Genomic DNA, 23507 nt, shown 5'->3' on the forward strand with positions numbered 1-23507 from the left:
CTCGTAGTCGAGTATTACTACAATTATATGTTTGTATGCGAAAATGTATATGGACAAAGATGTGATTACTTAAAATATTTTTACACTCCTCTGGAACGCTCTGAAATGCCATTGAAAGTGTAAAGGTTATTAAAATTCAAATCGGTATAACTAACGTGCGTACTAGTGCACGGAGCGAGAAAAAAGGGACCATCAGTTGACGGGGAGGTGTTCAAGGACGTGAGAATGATGAGTGTTGTTTCAGACAAACAGAAGCAAACAGGGTCGTCTGGTTCGGCACCTGCCACTCCTCAAGGGAACAACCTGCCTCCTGCTGTTCCACCTCCCAGCATCTCCAGGAACCCCCTCAGAGGATCTAAATGTAACAATTTACATTTTATTCCTGTACCCCCTCTACCATACCCTCTCATTTTCTTATTACAATGCAACACATACAGCATAGAAAGGTTACACAAATATTTCATTGTAACATTGCAATATCACAAAATATTTTGCAAAGTGTTACTACAATATTGCTATAACATTGTAGCAACAGCCAAATCTATTGTCTATTTTTAGAAATATTACAATACAATGTTGGAGTAATATTACAATATAATAATATTTAATAATTGTAATGTTAATAATTATTTCAAATGTTTTTAATTTGAATAAACAATTTGTGGAGTATATGTGTATATATATATATATATATATATATATATATATATATATATTGTACTTTTATATATATATATATATATATATATATATATATATAGTACTTTTATATATATATATATACATATAAGTACAAAATTAAGAAAATCATAAAAATGCTACGGTCTTAAAAACATATAATTATCATCTGTATTATATATAACTACATGTACTATTATATAAAATATGTGTTATAATTATTAATAGCACAATTGCAAATTTATAAATAACGTAATTTTTAGAGTGTCTCTTAAAATTATATTAAAATTTAATATTAAAATGTTTTTGTGAATGTAAAATTACAAACTTTAATTGTATTTTGGAAACATTTCTTTAATTGTGAAAACTTGTGTTTTCTATCAAGTATTTTCAAAAATAGCTTTACGTAATTAATTACAGTAGACTCATGCTTACATGCAATACAAGTATTGTATAAAATTGCTTAGCAAATCAGAAAATGTATACGACTACACAAGTATTTCTACAGAAAATTTGAGAAGTTTATTTTTACAATGTGTTTAAAATATTTTTGCAATATTATTAAAATTATATTGTATATCTGTATTTCAACAGTTTTTCTGAAACATTGCATTGCAATATTCAAGATTGCAATGTTACTGCAATGTAGCTGTAAAATCCTGTGCTGTATGAGAATATACAACATATAACGTACATTAGAGATTACTGATACTGATGTTAGCCGCTGAGTACATTGATAAAATAATATCACATTTTGTGCTTGACTTTTGCTGATACGACATACAATTAATGACTATCGTTATATGCTTCCGTTTATACGATTTTTACTTAGCACGTTTTCTTTCTTTTAAGTATAAAACATAAATAATTTTGCACACAACTTTTTATCTATTGTCACATTTTTAATCGATGATCTAATTCAGACAATTTACTACATGTTAGCTCGAATATGAGTGGTCAAATTTGAATCAAATATGAAGTTATTAATTTGAAAATTTAACGTGTAAATGTTTATGGTAAATAATATTATCACAAATTCTCAGATATAAATTTATTTTGTTATTTTTGATATTAAAATTCCATTATTTGTGGCTTAAACATATATAATATAATATATGTTTATAATATAAATTATTATATGTCTATAATAAAAATAATTTCTTTTGTAATTTGTAACGGCATCAGTCTTATTCGAGCATCTCGAATGTAGATCTTTATCTGTAAATCTCTATCGATTGTTCTCTCTTTATGGTGCTCGGTGACATTGACATTGACTTTCTTTTAAATACCTTGGATATTTTATAATCAGACAGAACGTAATATGGTTAAACAAATTATGTACTTATAGTGGTTGCGCGTATTATGATTCCTCCACTGTGCTCACTTTTAGAACAGCGATGTACGTATACTAACACTATTCAAACGCTTTAAATTAATGTTATATGTATATCTTTTAACAATTAAATCAATTATATACATTTTAACATTAATTTTTGCTTCACATATAACGCTTACGCAAAATATTTCTTCACTTTATTTCTGCGTTTAAGAATATTCTCTAACTTAAAAAAGTGGAGAAGAGTGATTTCTTATTTATACAGGGTGTCCCAGACCAATGTATAAAGATTATCACGATGAGGTAGAGGGGATCAAGATAAATGAAAAAATCTAATAGCATTTTGCGATATTTGCAATAATTTTTGAGTAATAAAACGTTAAGGTAAGCCGAATAAGAGCGCGCGGAAAGACAAGCGGTCGCTCGTCAGAGCCGTAGGCCCGCCCACTGCGGCCCGATTGTAGGCGACGGTAAGAGGCGCGCGGCGAGGGAAAGGATAACTTGGCACCGCACCGCGTCGAACTGGGCGATCTTACGGCTCAGCCGACCAACCGTTTGCCTCTCCGCGCACTATTATTCGGCTGACTTTAATATTTTATTACACGAAAATTATTGAAAATATCGCAAACTGCTATTAGACTTTTTGATTTATCTCGATCCCTTCTACCTCATCGTAGTAATCTTTATATATTGGTCTGGGACACCCTGTATATGAAATATCTTTTAATATAGGAGCCTATGGTATTGTTATCTCCAAAGTAATAAATAATAAAAAAAATTTAAGCAATAAAGCGATAATTCAGTATTCTCTTTACTATAAATATATATATATATATTTATATATATATATATATATATATATATATATATATATATATATATATATACACAGGGTGTCCGGGAACTAGGGAACCTACCGTTTTAAGAATATAAAGGAGATGAAAAGGGAAAAAAAGTCTTATACATTTTGCGATATTTGCTATAATTATTGATTTATAAAATAAAACCTAAGCCAATGTGCGGTGATGCTACGCCATCGCGCCTAGCTCGTAGGCAACGGCACACGGCAGTAAAGGTGACGCGTTATTGTCTGAATTGGCACGGCGCAACGGTCTGAATTCGTCTCACCGCGTGTACATACACTGCAAAAATCAAATGTGTTATTTTAGCTGAAGCTTCTCCTTACACATTTGATAAATAACACATTTGAATTTTGCAGTGTATGTACACGCGGTGCGGCGGATTCAGACCGTCGCGCCGTGCAAATTCAAATAACGACGCGTCACCTGTCCTTCCGCTCCGCGTCGTTGCCTACGAGCTAGGCGCGATGACGCGGTGTCACCGCACATTGGCTTAGACGTTTTATTTTATAACTTGATAGTTATTGCGAATATCGCAAAATGGTATAAGACTTTTTTGTCCCTTTCCATCTCCTCTATATTCTCAAAGCGATAGGTTCCCTAGTTCCCGGACACCCTGTATATATACACAGGGTGTTCATTAATATTGTACCCAATTTTTACCATAGGAGCAATATTTACCGACGGATATGTATTTCTAGCATATTATTATATTAGAAATAACAAATGCTTGTTCCTATGGTAAAACGTGGGGACAACCATTAATGAACACCGTGTATATGTATATATATATATATATATATATATATATATATATATATATATATATATATAATACTACACATTAGGTTATACAGTATATTATACAGGGTGTATAAAAAGTGTGGAAACCCTTAAATATTTCTGTTTTCTTGCATTTTACAAGAAAATGTTTCCGACAAAAGTTGTAGGGTTTCAAAAGATCTATTTATTGATCTTATCAGTTTGACTTTGGATGGCGTCGCCAATGTCACATCGAAATCACATTAACTTTTTTAAATGGAACACCTTATTTTTTATTCTAGGATCTAATAGCTTGTGTCTAGCTTCCCAAAACATTGTAAATAAGTTTAATTTTGTTAAGTATTTTCCGAGTTATGAGGCTTGAAAGTTACAGTACACTCTAGCTTTCAAGTCTCTCGGAAAGTCCTTAACGAAAATAAACTTATTTATAGTATTTTGAAAAGCTCTTGAAATCGACTACAAAAAAATGCAATAAAAAATATAGAATTTTAGGGAAGTACCGATACTCTTTAATTAGGGAACTACCGATACTCTAACATTATATCTTTTATGACACCAGCTATTAGATTCTGGAATCAAAAATAAGAGATTTGTTCGCGTTGCATGCTCCAAGAGCACTTGGATCACTTGGATCACTTTTATCACCAATCACAGCATTAGAACTAATGTGCTCTTGGAGCATGCGACGCGAACAAACCTAGGGTGTTCTATTTAAAAAAGTTAATGTGATTTTGATGTGACTTTTGGCGACGCCATCTAAGGTCAAACTGATAAGATCAGTAAATAGATCTTTTGAAACCCTACAACTTTTGTCTAAAACATTTTCTTGTAAAATGTAAGGGAACGGAAATATTTAGGGATTTCCACACTTTTTATACACCCTGTATATTTTATACTACATTATACATATGTATATTAATAATGACTTGTTAAAAAAACTGAAAAATATTGTTTGTGACTTAAGGAGGTTCTAGTGTTCTAAATTCTAGCATTTAATCAAATATAGGCAAATCATTATTTTAGTTGTTAAATTTAAATAAACTTAGTTTTCGCCGTTTTCTTTGCTTGAAAAGTGAATTTATTATAATAGAACTATGAATTAATACATTAATCAAAATATTTTCTATCGTTTTCTATTACTTTTTCTTATCATTCTAACAAAAGTTGTATTCCGCGACGATAGAATGAGCTGTCTTTCAAAGCAAGCCAATCATCTACTCATTTTTGGATTTATTCGTAATTGGAGCAATGTATCGGCGGTGCATATTGCATCAGTCGGAGAAGGTGGTAATTCGATAGGACAAAATCTGGAGAATTAGCCGCAGGAGAACTTCCCACTTAAGAGGGGAAGGTCATGTAAAAATCAATTTAAAAAAATTTTTTTTATTGCATATATATGTACTAAAACATTTCAAGAATTCAAATTTCAAGTCTTCATATTGGAGATCGACATATTAATGATCCTACAGACAAGTTTATACGTGCGCGTTCAATAGATAGTCACGCGCGTTTCAAACTTTAAACGCGTTTTCCTGGAAACTATGTCTTTCGAGATGGCGTGCAATATAACTCAAAAAATATTTAATCAAAATAACTAAGACGGTGTATGTTTATTTTTCACTAAATTCTCCACCTGACGAGCTAATAAAACTTGCAAGAATAACTATTCAAACTATTTTTTTTTTACATGATAAAAATGAAAATTTTATGCGAAAATTTGACATTTTTTTCAAAACTGCGTAGCTTGTTTACCATAAGGTTTAGAAATCAATGTTTTAATTGCACTTTTCTTTAGATCAAAATAGTGAAGTATATGTCGAAAAAACTTTATCACGAGTTATTTTAAATCGATTAAAAAATATCTGTTTTTACAACAGTTAACCTTTGCACACTGAATTTTTATTTTAGTACTTTTTATTATCGGAGTTTAGCTTTTCAGGTGTGCAATTTTATTAAAAAGACAAATTCCTTTGATTTTTTATTTCAGGATGAGATAAAGAAGTACTGCATTGCATGCTATTTGACACCCTCGAAAAGCAGACCTTGGAGAGCGAGCGTTATTACGCCGCCATGTTTGAACTAATTTTGTTTAACAAATGTTTTTCTACTTCTACGAATTATAAGAAATATGTGAGAAAACTTATGGACAGTTCATTAAAAGTCTTGTGCCGCAAAAAAATTATGAAAATCAATTTTTTTTTGGTCGATTACATGACTTTCCCCTCTTAAGCTTTAACAGTGTTTTTTTCACGGTTCTTGCATGTGGTCGCGCATTCAAAAGAATCACTTTGTGTCGATTATTGGCTATTTATAACATTTAGCAACAGCCGTAGAAGTAACATTTAACACTTTTAATAATTCTTTGAGTGTTTGAGTTGGATTTTCATTTAATAGTGCTTGCAATTTGGTGTCCTGAAACTTTTTATTGAACGTTTTTTATCTTCCACATGAAAGCACTTCTAAATCGTTTTTAAATCAGTCTCTCTACATGTTTTTTTTTTTATGTAGCTTGTTTACCATAAGTTTTAGAAATTAATGTTTTAATTGTCCTTTTTTTTAGATCAAAATATTGAAGTATATGTCGAAAAAACTTTATCACGAGTCATTTTAAATTGATTAAAAAATATCTGTTTTTACAACAATTAACCTTTGCACACTGAATTTTATTGATAGATATCTAACCTTTGAAAGACAATCAGCTTCAGCTCACTACTTTTGCAGCTGCCATTTCTGTGAACGGCGGATACTAAGTTTATCACCTATTATATATAATAGGAAATAATATCATATAATTATATCAACAATAATTAGAAAAAAATTTTATTGATTTTTACCGTTTAGAAGATGTTTAATTCTAAATATATGGGTTTTTACATTACAAATATATTTCTTAAAGCAAATCTTTTATTCTGTAGATATTTTCTCTAAATTGAGAACATTTGCAGGAATTGAAAAATTATAACAACATAATATGAAACATTAAAGTTTGTTCTGATAAAGTTTTAATTAATTTGACCGTATAATTTGAGAGAAATTTGTATTTTTTGATGAAGAAAAGCAAGAATTTTTGTCAAATCGACATCGTGTAATGATAATGTGATAGTATTGCACGTATAACTATCAATGCCAAATATACATTTTGACATCATTATTTTTTATGAAATTGAAATGTTTCGAGGCAAAATGGATAATTAGTTATATAATAAATATATAACAAAATTATGATTTTTAAAGTAGAATTGGTAAAATAGGAAAAATTGTCTGAATCAATGATGGCTCAGCGAGAGAATAATTTGAAATAATTACATTTTTAACAATATACAGGAAAAAGTAATTGTGAAACGAGATTATACTTCAGGAATTCACTGGATCAGGATATGGCGAACTAGAGTTAAAAATCTGATAATGAGAAATAACTGGTCATCATCAAGATATCAAGATATTCACAAGTGTAAAGTTTCATACTTAATGATTCATACTTACATCAAATAAGTGTGATAACTTTTATTTTGACATTTTAAAAATATTTAATAACATAAAGTTAACTATGATTACGTATAACGACATTAGCAGATTAGATATGGTTGATAATGTTTTTAAATTATTTTAATTGTTTTATATAATTTTTAGAATAAACTGTTTATTGACTAGGAATTAACGGTAGAACCTTCTTAAATGTGATAACAAAAGACGTTGCTAGATTTTTAATAGTATAACGTTATTTAAAAATTGTATAATATACAGAATTTGGTAGTAATTAGTAAAATTGTTAAAAAATTAAAAATTGAATAATGTAACTGGTTATTTTTAAAACATTAAAACACTTTGATTTATTAATTTTTTAGTTATAAAAACATTTTTATGTAAAAAAAGAAAGTATATTTTAATATAAAGAAAACATATTTTTGTTATTTCATATAAATTCAGTTTATATATAAAGTATTCAATTTATATGATAAATATTGCAAATATATTTATATTTAAATTTTAGATTAATCTAATGTTAAATAATTACGATATTCTAATTTAATATAAATAATGCTTTTCAAAATTAACTTTTAATTTAAATTAATTTAATTTTGATGAGATTTTTAACTAAAATTGTGTTTTGCTTATGCAAATTTTAACGTAACTAAATTAATTTTATAAGCTATTAACTTTAATTTAGTTTAAGAAAATAACTTATCCAACTCTTGAACATTTTTGACATGAAAATGATAGAGTAAAATTTTATTTTTTTAATTTCCAAATGTTTTGTAAATTCTATTCTTAATATGGTGTCTCAAAATTCTTTTATTTTATTTGCGATTAAATTACTTAGAACTTTTTTGAAAAATATTATTTTAATCAAAAAAGTTTTAGAATGCTTATAACTATAACTATAAATTTATTTTGTCATAATTTGATTAAGTACTTATATTATGAAAAGATTGGAAAGCCCCTTTAAAATGGATCTAGGATTTACAAAAAATATTTTGTATTAAAAGAAGAAATATTTTTCGTTAACGTTTTACTAACATTAAAAGACGCTTGTATAGAACCTAGGCATATTTAGCATTAGAAATATATATCGAAGTCTAATTAATTTCATACTTTCATAAAGTTTTACCTATAAATTGTTTTTCTAACAATCCTCTCTGTGGAAATATATATTCAATTATGGCGATACACACGATTCACATTAATTGTCTTACAACCACGATAAGATAATTTCTCTCTTTTTCTTTCTCTTTCTCTCTTTCTCAATAAAGTTTTTATATTCAACGAGTGTGATTCATTATAAAATCAACAGAACTTCGAACTTTGTATATATATTTTTTAATATATAATTTTTACAATTATGCGTGAAAGATTTAAGATTAAAAATAATGTTGTGTGGTTTCTACAAATACATATTTCAATAGATGTGTTTAACATAGCTTTACTTGTGCTTTTTCATTTATTTTTTTTTCTCTCAAAATCAAAAACAAGTACATGGATGGGTTATACCAAGCATTTGTATACATAATGTTCCGAATTTAAATGTCAAAACTTTGAAAGCAATAGAAAATCGATAAATTAATAACAAGAAAAAAGTCCTTCAGTAATTTGCGTATATTTATAGCGTATCATGTGACTTGTAGATTTCAATAAAATTACTCATGATTACAATTTATTTGAGATTGCCATTTATTGCACACCGTTTACCGCGCTTGACTGGTATTCGCCATATTACTTTTTGTTATTTTTACAATTTTTTTTTATCCGCATTGCAGTATGTTATTGTGTATCTTTTAATATTTTATCTGAAAAATTTACTTTTTGCTTTTGCCACGATTTTTATTTTTATCGTAACAAATTTCGAAAGTATGTAATTTGTCAAAACTGATTTTGAGAAATAATAGGCGAATAATAGATTTTGTTTTTAATAATGAAAATTTTATGAGTTGCAAACATAATAAAAAATTGAATTTTCTTTCAGTTTTCTTTTTTTTTACTTGTATTATAAGATGTAAATTGCATAACACAACTTAAAATTACATAAATTTTAATAACAATATTCAAAGTATATTAAATAAATAAATTAATATATAATTTTTAAATGTAATAAAAACATTAATTTTTTAAGTAGTATATTGAAAGATACGCCTACACAATAATACGCTACAGGTGAAAAAAAATTGTAAAAATAAGATTCGAACTAGCGATTTGCAGCACTGTAGTCAGGTATTTTATTTTGTCACGCCGCTTGTTCTTACCGATCGATACATTGTCAACATGTAAATATACAAATGCATTTTTCTTACGAATGAGTGACGAATATTATTTTAGCACGAATTAGTATAAGGGATAAACTATTACATATACAAAATTCTGTTACATTAGAGAGGGCTATGTCTGGTGCTCCCCTTGTCAGTGTAAGTAAATAAATAAATGAAAAAAGTAGAAACATTTTAATTTTTCTATTTTTTTCAAAACGAAGTAAAAACGAGCAAAAATTTAAAGGGCTTTTTTCTCAATTTATTGATTCCCATAAGTTTTCAAAGTTTTGACATTTAAATTCAGAGCACCCTGTATATCTAACATCTTCACCATGTCTCAAGTGGTCCAAATGCTAGCACCCATTACTAATGGTCATCCCAAATAGATTTGTATTTACACGAGTTGCAGCGTATAATTCCATTTCAAAAGTTCATTTTATTTCTGTAATATTGTTTCAATGAGTTAAAAAAACATGAGATAAAAAGACTAAACTATGATTAAACTAAAGGGAGTTGGACTTGAATAATGTTGAGATACAAGAGTGTGGTTGGCTACTGATGGAGCCTCAGGTGAGCCGTTTTTATGAAATTTTTAATTTGCATGGCTCACGCCTTTACACTTACATTTATTTTCTGAAAGTGTGGAAATATTTTTTCTCTCTCTTTTCCAATAGTGTGATATGATTCTGAAACCCATTATTATTATTCGTCAATAATATTATTCCCCTTCCATCTTCCATAGCATTTACATTTATTTTGAATATTGATAGATTATAGAATATTTCTTCCTCTCTCTCCATTTTTAAATATTTATTCATTTAATAGTTTGAAACTATTGTTGCATGCAACGTTAGATTGACTTGCAAAGGATACGCCTCTCTGCGTATACAATCTTCCAAAGAGAGGCACGAATAAGAATGTGCAAAACGAAATGCGTTTGTTATAGTGTCGATATAGGTTTAGTAATTGTTAGAAAAACAATTTAAGAAGAGAGTAGACGCTATGCGGAGACTGTAGGACTTTGGTGATGGTGCGTGGGATATCTTTATATTTCTACTAATGCGATGTGTTCCATTCTACCACTGAATTTTCTTTTCTTTATATTTTGTTGATTTTATCATCTTGCATTTTTTGTTTGACGTGGGTATTTACTTATGTTAGTCGTTATTTTACAAAATGTTGATATGCATTTAATCGAAACCTGTAAAAAAATTGAATTCTTTATAACGTCAGAATTAAAATGAGATTTTTACTTTGTCGCGCTGATTTCTTTTAGGTTTTAGAAATTTTTTTGGGAAAGTAGATAAATAAATGCATTCAGCAAACTCAACATATTAAGATATTTTTTTAGATCAATTTGACTTTTAGATCTAGAAGAATACTCTAATAACAACGAGTGCTCACTCAACTGTTGAATTTGCTGAACACGCCCAATATTTATATATTTTTTAAAAATTATCTTTGCCTTTTATTGTTTATTATTGTTTGAGAATTGATATCCTGTTTTTTAAATAAGAATATAAGTAATAATTTATTAATAGTAATAATAATTTATTAACAATAGATCCATTATTAACAATAGATCCAAGGTTCATTATTGATCATGATTCCGGATCTTGTGATTACTTCCGAAAGGATTAAATTTAAAAACTCAAAAATATATCATTTTAATCAGAACATTTACAGTTTATCTTGGTAACTTAATTTGTATATTTTTTCCGAGCTCGAAAACAAAATAATAGAATAAAAATAAAACATTTTTTAGAGAAGTCTTATTTATTTATTGTTAACTAATTATTGATATATTTTACAAAAAAATAAGAAATCAATTGTGAAACAGTAATAAAAGACTAAAAATAATTTTTTAAAATGTTTACTTCCCTTCAAAAAATGCTTAAAACCTAAAAATTAGCGTGACGAAGTACATTTCTTTAAAAAACCTTAAGTATACGAAATTTAAATCGAAATAATTGATATTGTTCTTAATATTAGACACAGTAGCAAAGAAACTCGCGTCAGAATCGTTAGAGAAAGTAGAAGTTAATTAGAAATGCATATTGGAATGCTAGTTTTTAACATTTAATGCACACCTTCGTTTTCCGGTCTCTTATGACATTTGTGTAGGCCATTCGTATCCATCGTTGTCATCGCTTTTCCAAATACATAAAAATTATTAAGTGATTCTTATATATACTTTAATATCTCTAGAAAATATTTGTATAATTGTTATAATTTGTATAATTTAAAAAAGTTGTATATAAATATTATATACAGTTTCAGCCGACAAGATAAAAAAAAATTTATATTTTTGTGTAAAAAAATTTATTTTGAAATTTACTTTGAAACAAAAATGACTTTAAAAAAAGTACTTTCTTAAAGTTGACATCTAAACATTTTAAACAAGAATAATAATAGTTACAATGTCGGCTAAAAAATCAATTTGTTCAGTAAGAATAAATGACGTCTTTTAAAATGTATAAATGGGTACAAATTGAAAGTATATTGTATTTACATTACAAATAATGTATTTCTTATTAATATAGTATATTTGATGAAGGCAAGACGTACAATGCACGAGAATTTTTAAGGGATTTAAATAAAGCTTTACTGCGTTACACAAGTTTAATGGGTGTACAGGCTCGATAAGAGTTGAACACAATAATAAAGAATATTAATAAAAGGATGCGAACAGAAAAGAACATGCCGCTTGGCTGTGATTACAGAAAAAAGTAAAAGTGGGCTTGCGCGAACAAATAAATAAAAAATAAATAGATGGTTGAGTCAATCCTCAACATAGTTCAACGGTAGGCAATGCCTTGCTCGTAGATCAAGAGTCGCTAGATAATTAAGTTAACTTGCTCGCACGTGGGGCGATCGCCATAGTTCCAACATAGTATTACAAAAACATTAAACTACACGAAATACTTTTGAATATTTAAATATTCTACGCAAAGATAATGTTCCTTGTAAAATTACAGTTAATAATTATATTTTGATACACTTCCCGGTTATATTAGAATTTTATTTATATCATATACATGTTTACTAAAATAGACGTTTATTTCATTATCGGTTATTGCGATAAATATTGCCAAGTGCCTTGGTGGTCCAATTGGTTAAGACATTCGTACGGAATGTAGTGGAATCCATGTTCAAACTTTGGCTTAGATAATTTTTGCAATAAATTCTTTACAATTTTTTGGGTAAGGAGGAGATCGTAGATGCTAGTAAACATCAAAATTACTAAATTGATTAGCAATTTAATTTTTGTAATGTTACATTTCTGAATCTTTTTTTAAAAGTTGTGTTTTAAGTATGTGACATGGAGTTGGGAGAATCTTATGAATGTTTGTAAATTCACCTAGAAAATTGTTGATTATTAAGATCTGCTTTTAACCGGTATAGCTATTCTCGTTATTTAATAATTATCGTTTAAATTTTAATTTTTTTAATAGTTTGTGAAATTCTGCAATAAACGAGAACTAGTTGAAAATAAAAATAACAAAGGATTTGTTAACTGTAGACAAATATTTTATATATGGTTTATGTGTATATACGAGAGACACTTTAGATCATTTATACTTCAGGATAAATTTTCGAGGCATTCTGGATGAAGGACATTCACGAATCGAAATGGCAACGCATTAGATAGATCTTTTAGATATTCTAAATTTTTTTAAGGAAATTGTTGTTTACCCAGGTATTTTTAATATTTCTAAGGAAAGAAATATACAGGACTCACAAATGTTCTAAGGTGTGCATTAAATGTTAATACAACATACATTGATTTATTTTGTAGTAGATGCTATTTCAAACGCTAAGTTTTCATCACTTGAAAAGTCAATTTTTTAATTTTTATTTCTTATTAAATTTTATAAATATATGTAACGTCCATCCAAATACTACAAATGTTGAAATATAGTAATTTGTACCCTGGCGAAAAATTTTTCCTATAATATCTATATTTAAAAAAATTTTTTTATATTTAAATTTATTTTAAATTTATAAAGATTTCTGATTAAATACTGTAATATTTTTAAAATTTTTTAAAATTTTCTTTACAATAACAAATTTTAGAACACCAGAATTCACATATAAAGATCCTTAGAAAGGATGCATTTTTCATATTTTCTTATATTTACTTTGAAATTTTTGTTGTAATGGGATTAAGCAAATAGTACGCAGATGGACACGATGGAGTTCTATGTCTCTTAATTATAAAAATCACAACTAAAATAATGCAGCATTTATTTTTTACCTATATTTTAATAAACTGATGAAGTTATGTTTTGAAGGTAAGCTTCCAAAATTGATTTTCCAAATACAAATAAATAAATTTTTAACGGTACAGTATATTAAATACTATATTAGCATAAATATCTTTATCTGGTGTTCCATATAAAGAGAGAAGTGACTTTTCTGACCTTTGGCGAGAAGCAAGCCGAAGCGACCTTGAGATTACTTCGGCTAGTTTGATGTGGAATATACTTTTTTTAATTGTATTTTTTTGCATTAGGCCATTGTCCTTCTTTTTTTCAAACTACTAATCCAGTCATTACTTTATTATGACCAGAGTTCCGGATCTCGGTGGCGTTTTTTCCCTACTCCGAGCGCCGCGCGAGAAGCAGGGCTACACGCGATGGTATTTGTTACGCTAGATTGCTACACCGCTACCAGCGTAGTCGGCCCTACTTCTGGCGCGCAACACTTGAAGTGGAAGAAAACGCCACCGAGATCTGGACTCTGATTATGACTGCATTAATTAGATGGAGATAATTAGGTGGGGGTATTACAATCAGAAATCATAATATGAAAATTATTTTTTTACATGGAACTCTATCTGTGTCTAATAGTTTAATTGATCTAAATATTCTTATTTGAATATTTTAAACATTGATAAAATTCAGAAAAATATTTTATTATTTTTGTATTTCTGGAAGTGTTTCAATTCGTATAAAAAATTGAAAAATTTTTTTTGAAAAAATGTTAAAATTTATAAAGAAATTTGAAAAATGACATGAAGATTTCAAAGAAAAATTTTCGTCAGGGTGATTTTTTAAAGTAAATAAAAAAACAAGCATTGCAGCAGTTTAAACTAAACATTGTATTTTCGAGTAGATATATATTTGTGTAGATAGTAAAGTAATTATGTAGTTTTTTGCTTTTTCATTTTTATATATTTTTATAATTTAGTTGTGTTGTTTGTAAAAATATCGTCAATATTCTATGATACTTGTTTAATGCCAACTTTGGATTTTTTATTATTTTTGTGAATATTTCCATTGTATTCAAATAAATATTTCTTTTTTATGCAAAATTTTATTTCCACGGTGGCAAATGATAAAAATGGATGTTAAAATTTAATTAACAAATTTATTTCTAGTTGTATCACAGATTTTTGATTGTAGTAAATTTATAAGAAATTAGTAAGCATTAATTCTGCAGATAGAAACGAATTCATAATTTGGTGTGTAACTGTAAGATTTTGCATAAAGCATACTTTTAATAAGTAGTTAGTATATACATCGCAGTTCTGTCTTCTATTGTCTACATTTGGGACATCCACGACCAACAGGGTTCTTACGCAGTAGGAGAGAAAAACGGAAGGAGAAGAAAGCAAAGAAGAAGAAGGACCTTGTCGATACGAGCAGCAACAAAGAAGAAAAGTCTGACCTGTCAGTACACGCATACACAGCAGACCTAGTGCACATAGAGTCAGTTTCACAATCAGCAGAATCGATTTGTACTCTAAAAACCTATATTACACAGGACTTTGCAATTACGTTGCAACGACATTACAATCTTACATATTGCAATGTTTTAAAACGTTAAAATATAGATATAATGAAACGCAATATAATTTTATTAATGTTGCAACAATATTTTAACAACAATTTAGTAAAGACTCTCGAGATTAAACAATAAGAATAGGTGAAAAAGCTAATGAGAGTTTTGGCAGTTATTTTTGTGCGAACCAAGTAGTCAGTAATAGACCGAAATTCATTTATTCATTGACATAATCGGATTATGTTAATGAATAAATGAATTTTGGTTTGTAGCTGACTACTTAGTTCGCGCAAAAATAACCGCGCAGCACTCTCATTAGCCTTTTTACCTACTCTTAATATTTTAACACGCGAAAATTTTGATACTATATGTATGAATATTTATGTGCGCGCCTCGTTTTCTAATTCATCAAGCTTATAAGCAATTTTGTATTGTACACAAGAATCTTGTATTGCATTCCAGCACGTGTTTATCGTAATTCGTTACATAGCGTTAATTTTGAAAACGATTGGCAGTAACACTTTCCGCAATTAACAAATTTTTTCAACTAAAATACTATTTAATTTTATTATTTTGTGTTTATAGCAAAGTTCTAGTATTACATTTTTAATGTGATTCTAAGATGCTCTAAAAATTACTACATTAAATTACATCATTTAAATCATAAACAATCTATGGGATATACATACCAATAGTATTTAATGTATTAATGCCAAAAATTAAGGAAACCATTATATAAATATCTTGTAATTACGTTATTGATAATGTATTAATACATATTATAGGACACATTTTATATAATAGTACATATTATATATTATACATATTATATATAATCGAAGCGAGTAGAATTTCTGCAGCTATTTTTTGCTTGACTGATTAAAGAATCATTTTTTGATCGATTTGTGACTGGCGATGAAAAATGGATCTTGTACAAAAAAGTTTAATGCAAACACACTTGGAAACTAGAAGATAGGCGTGCAAAATCTATTGTAAAACCTAATTTGCATCTTGAGAAGATATTTTTTTATTTAATAGAATTGCAAAAAAATAATTTATTTTGTGCTGCTCTTTGTTGGTCAAATCATTAATTTTGACAAGTACTGTCAACAGTTAGACAATTTAAAGATAATAAAAATAAAAAGCGTTCAATTCTAGCTATTCATAAGAGAATTGTTTTTTATTACGACAACGTGAAGCTACACACTTCCAAATAGACTTTGCGCGAACTAAAGAAACTAAAATAGAATATCATATTCAGCATATTCCTGTATGATATCACATGATAGGATTATTACTTATTTTAATCATTGTACACTGATTTGAATGGGAAAAAATTTGCATCGTGGAAGAAGAAAAAAGTTTACCTCACTTCAACGCAAAACTAAGGTTTTATAATTGAGGCATTCGTATATAATCAGAACGTTTGGAAAAGATTAAAAAATAAAAAACAACGCCGATTACATAAATGATTAATAAAAAAATTTTGCATGCCAAATTACTGCTCGAGTTTTAATAATTAATTGGTCACGAACTTTTACATTGTCTCAATATTATTAATAACTCACTGCAAATTTAATTATAATTATTTTCATAGTTTTTGGTATTTCTACATTATAATACAAGGTATTGTTAAATACATATTGCATTGTAATATTGTATTACGATATTTCTAAAAGTTGACATTTTATTATTGCAATATTAGTTTACATCAACATTTTGCAACGTTTTTATAATGTTATAATATTGCAATGAAGTATTTATGTGTAATGTTTCTGCAATCTTTCTGTGCTATGGGAAAATAGATGTACATATTTAACTAAAGAGATTCTCCAACTTAAAAAGGAATTGCATCACTTTTCCCTCATATTTTTTAATACAGTTTTTGCATTGCCATTTTTAAAATAATTATGGACAAAAAACAATAAAAATATTGATTTGTTATCTAACAACATTTTCTGTATAAAAATTTCTGATAAAAATTTATGTTGGAGAAATTAAAAAATAATTGTTTATAATCCAATGGCACGAAAAAAAAAAACACCAGAACGAGACTAATCATTTCTTATAGTGTTTTGGTTGCTGAATACGAATTAACTGTCTATTTGCTTCATCACGTCACAATTTTGAGAAATTTACAATTAAAGTTGCGAAAAAGGTCTATTTTGTATTTTTTTAATATTTCAATATAACTATGAACCAACGTGACGTATTGAAGAAGTTTGACTGCAATCAAAATCCATTATATTGTTAAGACTTTCAGTCCTATAAAGTAATTTTTAGTGTCTGCTATCATTAATAAGATATTTATGATTAAATATGGAGTAAATTGCGGAACAGCTATAAATTAAATCATTTGCCTTTTACTATGTTTATTTAAACTTAAGAATTTTTTAGGTCGCTGAATACAAATACGATGATTTAAAAAATATTTTCTAAGTTTTTTTTATAGTTTTTGAATTTTGACATTCGCTATAATTGAATGTACTATTTTGAATTTGTCAATTTTGACATCGGATTTGTATTCAGTAATCTCAAAAATTCTGACCTGAAAATTTCAGGAATGCGTATGTTAATCATAAATTTGTTATATCATTTGGATTGTATTTGGAACATAAGTTTGCATGAATTCAAGTTTAAATGAACCTAATTGAAAGCTAGTTGGTAAATAATCAATGATTTAATTTGCAGTTTTTCTACAATTTATTCCGTAAATAATCACGAATATCTTATTAATGAGAACCGACATCACAAATTTCTTTTGAAGGCTGGAAGTCCTAACAGCATACTTAATTTTGATTGTCAAACTTCTCCAATACCTCACATATCGTAGTTATAATATGACAAAGTATATAAAAATAGCCCTTTTTTTGCAAATTTAATTGTAAATTTTTCGAAATTATGACATGATGAAACAATTTAGATAGCGAATTTGTATTTAGCACTCAAAAAGCTATAACTAGGAAACGAATAGTCAATGTTTAAAAGTTATTTTTTGTGCCACAGTGAAATTTTTTTTAATGTGGTAACAAGCGTTAGTGCCACATTTGCACTAGCATGTTATATTTAAAGAATATTGTGTCATTCATATATATTTAATACTCTTGCACGGAAATAATACAGTGAAACTGTTTAATTTCAAAATGTATTTTAAACTTAATTTTTTATTATGAGTGTTATTAATCAAAATTCTTATATTTTATTTGTGATTAAATTATTTAAAACTATCTTCAGTGCCATTTTAGTGAGTTATTTAACAAAAACTGTACAATTAACAAATTTGAAAAATTCAAGATTGCGTATATGTTAATCATAAATTTATTCTTGGAACTGATCAAGTTCTTATATTATGTGAAAGACTAGAGAAATCTCCTCAAGATTTTAGTGTAAATTATATATACTTCTGCTGAATGTGAACATTAGATTAGGAATATTTTGTTGTCATTTTATTTATTTATTCTATTACTATAATTTTTGCTGAAATTTATATTTACATTTAAAAGTTAAAGGACGACAAAGTTCAGAACGAACGTATTGATGAATCTATATACAACACTTCTTATTAGTGTAACAGAATACTTAATATTTGTTAATTTCGATTATCTTATGTATCATTTAAAACAATTTTATTGGCTTGCTTCTAGCATGAAAGAGTTATTATATAATGCACTGGGCCTGCTGGAATTTATAAAAGTATATTATCTTAAATGGTTTGTCATGAACGTAATAGGGAGGACAAAGAAGATAGCAGAAAATCAGAAACACCAACACCAGAGGTGGACGAGGATGGCTTTTGCATTAGACCAAAATCGGATCCGTGGGAAAACGAAAAGGGATTCTATTCCAGTTCTGATACCGATTCGGAGGATGAGAGGGAACGTAAGATTCGAGTGGAAATAAAGCCTCTCAGCAACGGTGGTGCTCCCATGAGTGCCAGTGTGGATGAATTAAGGGCGACAGTGGAAAATTTATCTTTATCACCTGCACCAACAGTAAGTTGTACTTTTTACTAAAAAATCTTCTCTCGTGCATTATACATCGCGAGTCGCGATCAAAACAGTTCCATAGCTTGAAAGAAAACAAAAGTATGATATGTTTTGATGTAATTGTCGTCACACGATTTTAAGTTTGAGTCATGAAATAATATTAATAGAAATGATATTGATAAAATCAAGACGTATAAAATAATATCTATTTAATTATTAAATATTGTAAATGCATATATGTAATAACATACAGAATATATATTTACAGCAACACAAAAACTGTGATATAATCGCGAGGGATTTTTGCTCTATGAGCATCTTTTAATTAATTACGTGATTTATTATAGTATTTTGAATTGTAACATACTGATGAGGGACAAGTAAATCCGAAACATGTACATGTGGTAAATTTATTAATTAATAAATCAGTTTTGTAGATACATTATAAATTTATAATGTATTAAATTTCTAAAATTGCTTGACTCGACCTTGTTTACTCTTTAAATTTGTATTGTTAAATATTTTGAGCTTGATTATAATTATTGTAACTTAGTAAATTTTTGTAAATATTAACGCAACATAATTTTTATCATCGGTTTGTTAATAATTGAGGCAGAAGTTCATCGACTATATGGAACAAATCCAATTTACAATTAATTAAAATGGGACAAAATGGGACATAAAAAATTTACAAAAATTTTACAAAAATATACAAAATATTTTACAAAAATATTATTGATAATTTTCATAATCTGCTTTTTTCACGAGAAATTTCTTTCTTATCTCATATCACAATTTTTGTTTTGTTTTACTGATGATACGTTGTGTTCGAACAGGGACGTAGAGGATCGAATACTGATTCTGATCATCACATGAAGAGGTCTCAGTCAGTGTCACAGCAATTAGGAGGTAAGCCAAGCTCAGATTTACTTGGCCTAAACTTGTTCAATCCTAGCAGTACACCATCGAGCGCGTCGACACCAACCGGTAGCCACCCTTATGCCCCGCTGCAGAGCCCACCGCCACTTTCCACATCGCCGACCCCGCCGCAGCCGCCGCCGCCGCAATCTGCGCCGCCTACACATTCTCATACTCGATTTACAGGTATCTTATTAACGAATTTATCCGCTTATTGACTGGCAGGGAAAGAACAAATAAATCACTATAAAACACGTAAATAAATTAATTTTTGTTGTATTTGCAAATGACGATAAATTTATTTGTTGTTTTTTATTTGAGTTAATTATAAATTTATTTATTAGAAACAAATACGTAAATACGAAAAATACAATTATTAAAGTACGAATTACAAATATAGAGTTGTTAATAGTCAGAGGAAGTTAGGGAAAATCAGAAATCAATTATTAACTAAAATAAGACTAAATTACTATAATATTAATTCTTAGAGTTGGATAAATTTATATATTTTTTTAACTAAATTAAGGTAAAGTTAATGGGTTATAAAATTAAAATAAAAGAAATAAATAAAACAAGGCTAATAAGAGTCTCAAACGCGAAAGAGTGCAAAATTACAATAATTAAAAGCATTTATTCTTGTATATATATATATATATATATATATATATATATATATATATATATATATATACATAATTTCAAATAAAAGTTTCAATTCTCTTTCATCATCAGCATTATAAATCATTAACGTAAAGAGACATTTATGTATATATAAAGAGTAAACGCTACTATTATTGTAATGTTGCACTCTTTAAACATTATTGTAATGTTGCACTCTTTCAATTGCGTTTTAGTATTAGCCTTATTTTATTTATTTTTTTTTTTTAAATTAGTTTTTAGAGTCTTTATTAACATTAATTGTTTAATTGCCATGTAGCTATTTAGAAACAGCAAGTAGAACATATTGGATACTAAGCCATATAAGGTACATTTACCTTAGTTAAAGTTATAAATTAAATTATTAAAACTGAACTAACAAGAAAGTAACCGAAGTGTCCACTTTAGATTTAAACAAGCTTTTAATATGTTGTAGTACACATAAAAATAAGGGACACGTTTTTTTTATTACGTGCCTAATCTCAATTTTAGTTTTCGAAGAGTTTATAACAACAACAAAAAAATGTTTTTTTTTAAATTTTTTAATACTTTTCCCCACCATTTACCCATTTTTTTCAAAATTTTTATTTCTCTTTATAAGCAAAATAAAGTTTATTTTATTACCAATTTAATGGTATATGACAAAGTTACGATGCGATATTCTCATTTTTCAAAAATAATTAAAAACGTCTCTATGTGCGCATGGTATGCGCACCCTTTCGCGCATTGGTGCGCTACGGAAGTGACTCTCTCTGATTTCGACGTGCTTTTAATATGTTGTACAGATAAAAATAAGGGACACGAATTTTTTTATACGTGCTTGTTTGCACTTTTAAGGGTAAAATACCCCTTTGAAGAAAATCAGTTTTTTTTTTTTTTCCGAAGCGTGTATTGTCGAAACTATAAGAGATAGAGAAAAATGTTCAAATTGAAAGTTAAATGGCTTGAAGAGTACTTTATAACAGTGATAAAAAAATTTTTTTTAATTTTTTGTATACTTTTCTTTACCACTTATCTATTTTTTCAAAATTTTTATTTTTATTTTTTATACGCAAAATAAAGCTTATTTTATTACGAATTCAATGGTATATGACAAAGTTATGTTGCGACATTTACATAATACTTGAATGTATACATATTAAGGTCAATACTGCCGAGACGTAAAAATTAAATTTCAAGATAAGAGATGATTGAAAGCGCATGCGCCAAGTGGCGTCGTTATGCATATTTCTACACTAATCGAATTTTATATATAATAAACACATAAATTGAATTATATAAATGCAGTATAAAAAGTGAAATTTCTAATTAATTTTTAAATTAGTTTTATGTTAGTTCTCTTGTTGTTAGTTGATAAGCTGGCATTAGATAAAGCTGGCAGTAAAGGTGTGGAATGTGTGAGTAATAATTTTTTGTAAACCAAGTCTCTTTGTCTGTAAAATGCTGAAAAGAACAAATGTTCTAGTCGAATCATGTAGACCGGTAAATAAATGTTTAACTTATATTTATTATATTTATTATTTTGTACACAAAAAATTAATGTCTTACAACACCGTAATTCTTGTTATTCTTCAGTTTGATGTTACTTTTATTTTGAAGTAACTAAAAAAAATATTTGCAATTAAAAACAAGTTATGAATAAATAATAATTTCTTTATAATTTGTTTTTCGTACATACTGTGACATATTATCAAAAAATTTGACTAATTTTAGTGGTTTAAAAAGTCACTATTATTTTATTATTACTATTATTATTATTATAAAACAATTATTTCAATATTTATTGTATTGGATTGATTTGTTTTTGTGCTCTTTCGCGTGGTCAACGCCACATAAGTCAAATCGGTTTTATTATGAAGTAATATCGAACGCACGGATGGGTAGGCGATACCATGCGTTATGGAGTGGTTTTTAATTATTTTTGGAAAATGGAAAGGTCTCATTATAACTTTGTCATATACCATTGAATTTGTAATAAAATAAGTTTTATTTTCTTTATAAATAAAAAAAAATAAAAATTTTGAAAAAAGTAGATAAGTAGTAGGGGAAAGTGTAAAAAAAAAATTTTATCATTATTATAAAGTACTTTTCAAACCATTTAACTTTCAAATAGAACATTTTTCTTTATCTCTTACAGTTTCAACGATACACGCTTCGAAAAAAAACCGATTTTTTTCAAAGGGGTGTTTCACCTCCTAAAAGTGCATTAGAGCACGTATAAAAAAAGTACGTGTCCTGTATTTTGATCTGTATTACAACGTATTAAACGTTTGTCAAAATCAAAAGGGGACACTTCTATAATACACAGGCGGGTGCGCGTACCATGCGTTATGGGATGGTTTTTAATTATTTTTGGAAAATGGAAAGGTCGCATTATAACTTTGTCATATACCATTGAATTCATAATAAAATAAGCTTTATTTTGCTTATAGAAAGAATTAAAAAAAAAAAAAATAGGTTAGTGCTGGGAGAAAATAGAAAAAAAAATTAAAAAAAATTTTTTTATTACTGTTATAAAGTATTCTTCGAGTTATTTAACTTTCAATTAGAACATTTATTTTTTATTTTTTATAGTTCGACGATACACTTGGAAAGAAAAAAACCGATTTTCTTCAAAGGGGTCTCACCCTAAAAAGTGCATTAGGGCACGTATAAAAAAATACGTGTCCTTTATTTTTATTTGTACAACATATTAAAGACACGTCGAAATCGGAAGGAGTCACTTTCGAAGCGCATGAACGCGCGGACGGGTGCGCGTACC

At 27.8% G+C, this 23507-nt stretch overlaps 1 protein-coding gene across 8 annotated transcripts in view; it reads left to right on the top strand.

Annotated features, from left to right (window-relative positions):
- The window catches only part of LOC105197922 (F-BAR domain only protein 2), a 57133-nt gene that overhangs the window by 22486 nt on the left and 11140 nt on the right, over positions 1-23507 (top strand). For 3 of the 8 annotated variants that reach the window (XM_011164525.3, XM_039456894.1, XM_026139617.2), the window contains exons 6-9: positions 245-361; positions 14974-15073; positions 18916-19177; positions 20008-20275. In XM_011164525.3, the coding sequence (XP_011162827.1) occupies positions 245-361; positions 14974-15073; positions 18916-19177; positions 20008-20275 (747 nt within the window). The remainder of the gene's footprint in view (positions 1-244; positions 362-14973; positions 15074-18915; positions 19178-20007; positions 20276-23507) is intronic. The other 5 variants (XM_011164527.3, XM_011164529.3, XM_026139619.2 and 2 more) reach the window with 3 other exon arrangements.

Source organism: Solenopsis invicta, chromosome 1 (genome assembly GCF_016802725.1).
Source record: "Solenopsis invicta isolate M01_SB chromosome 1, UNIL_Sinv_3.0, whole genome shotgun sequence".
Taxonomy (NCBI): domain Eukaryota; kingdom Metazoa; phylum Arthropoda; class Insecta; order Hymenoptera; family Formicidae; genus Solenopsis; species Solenopsis invicta.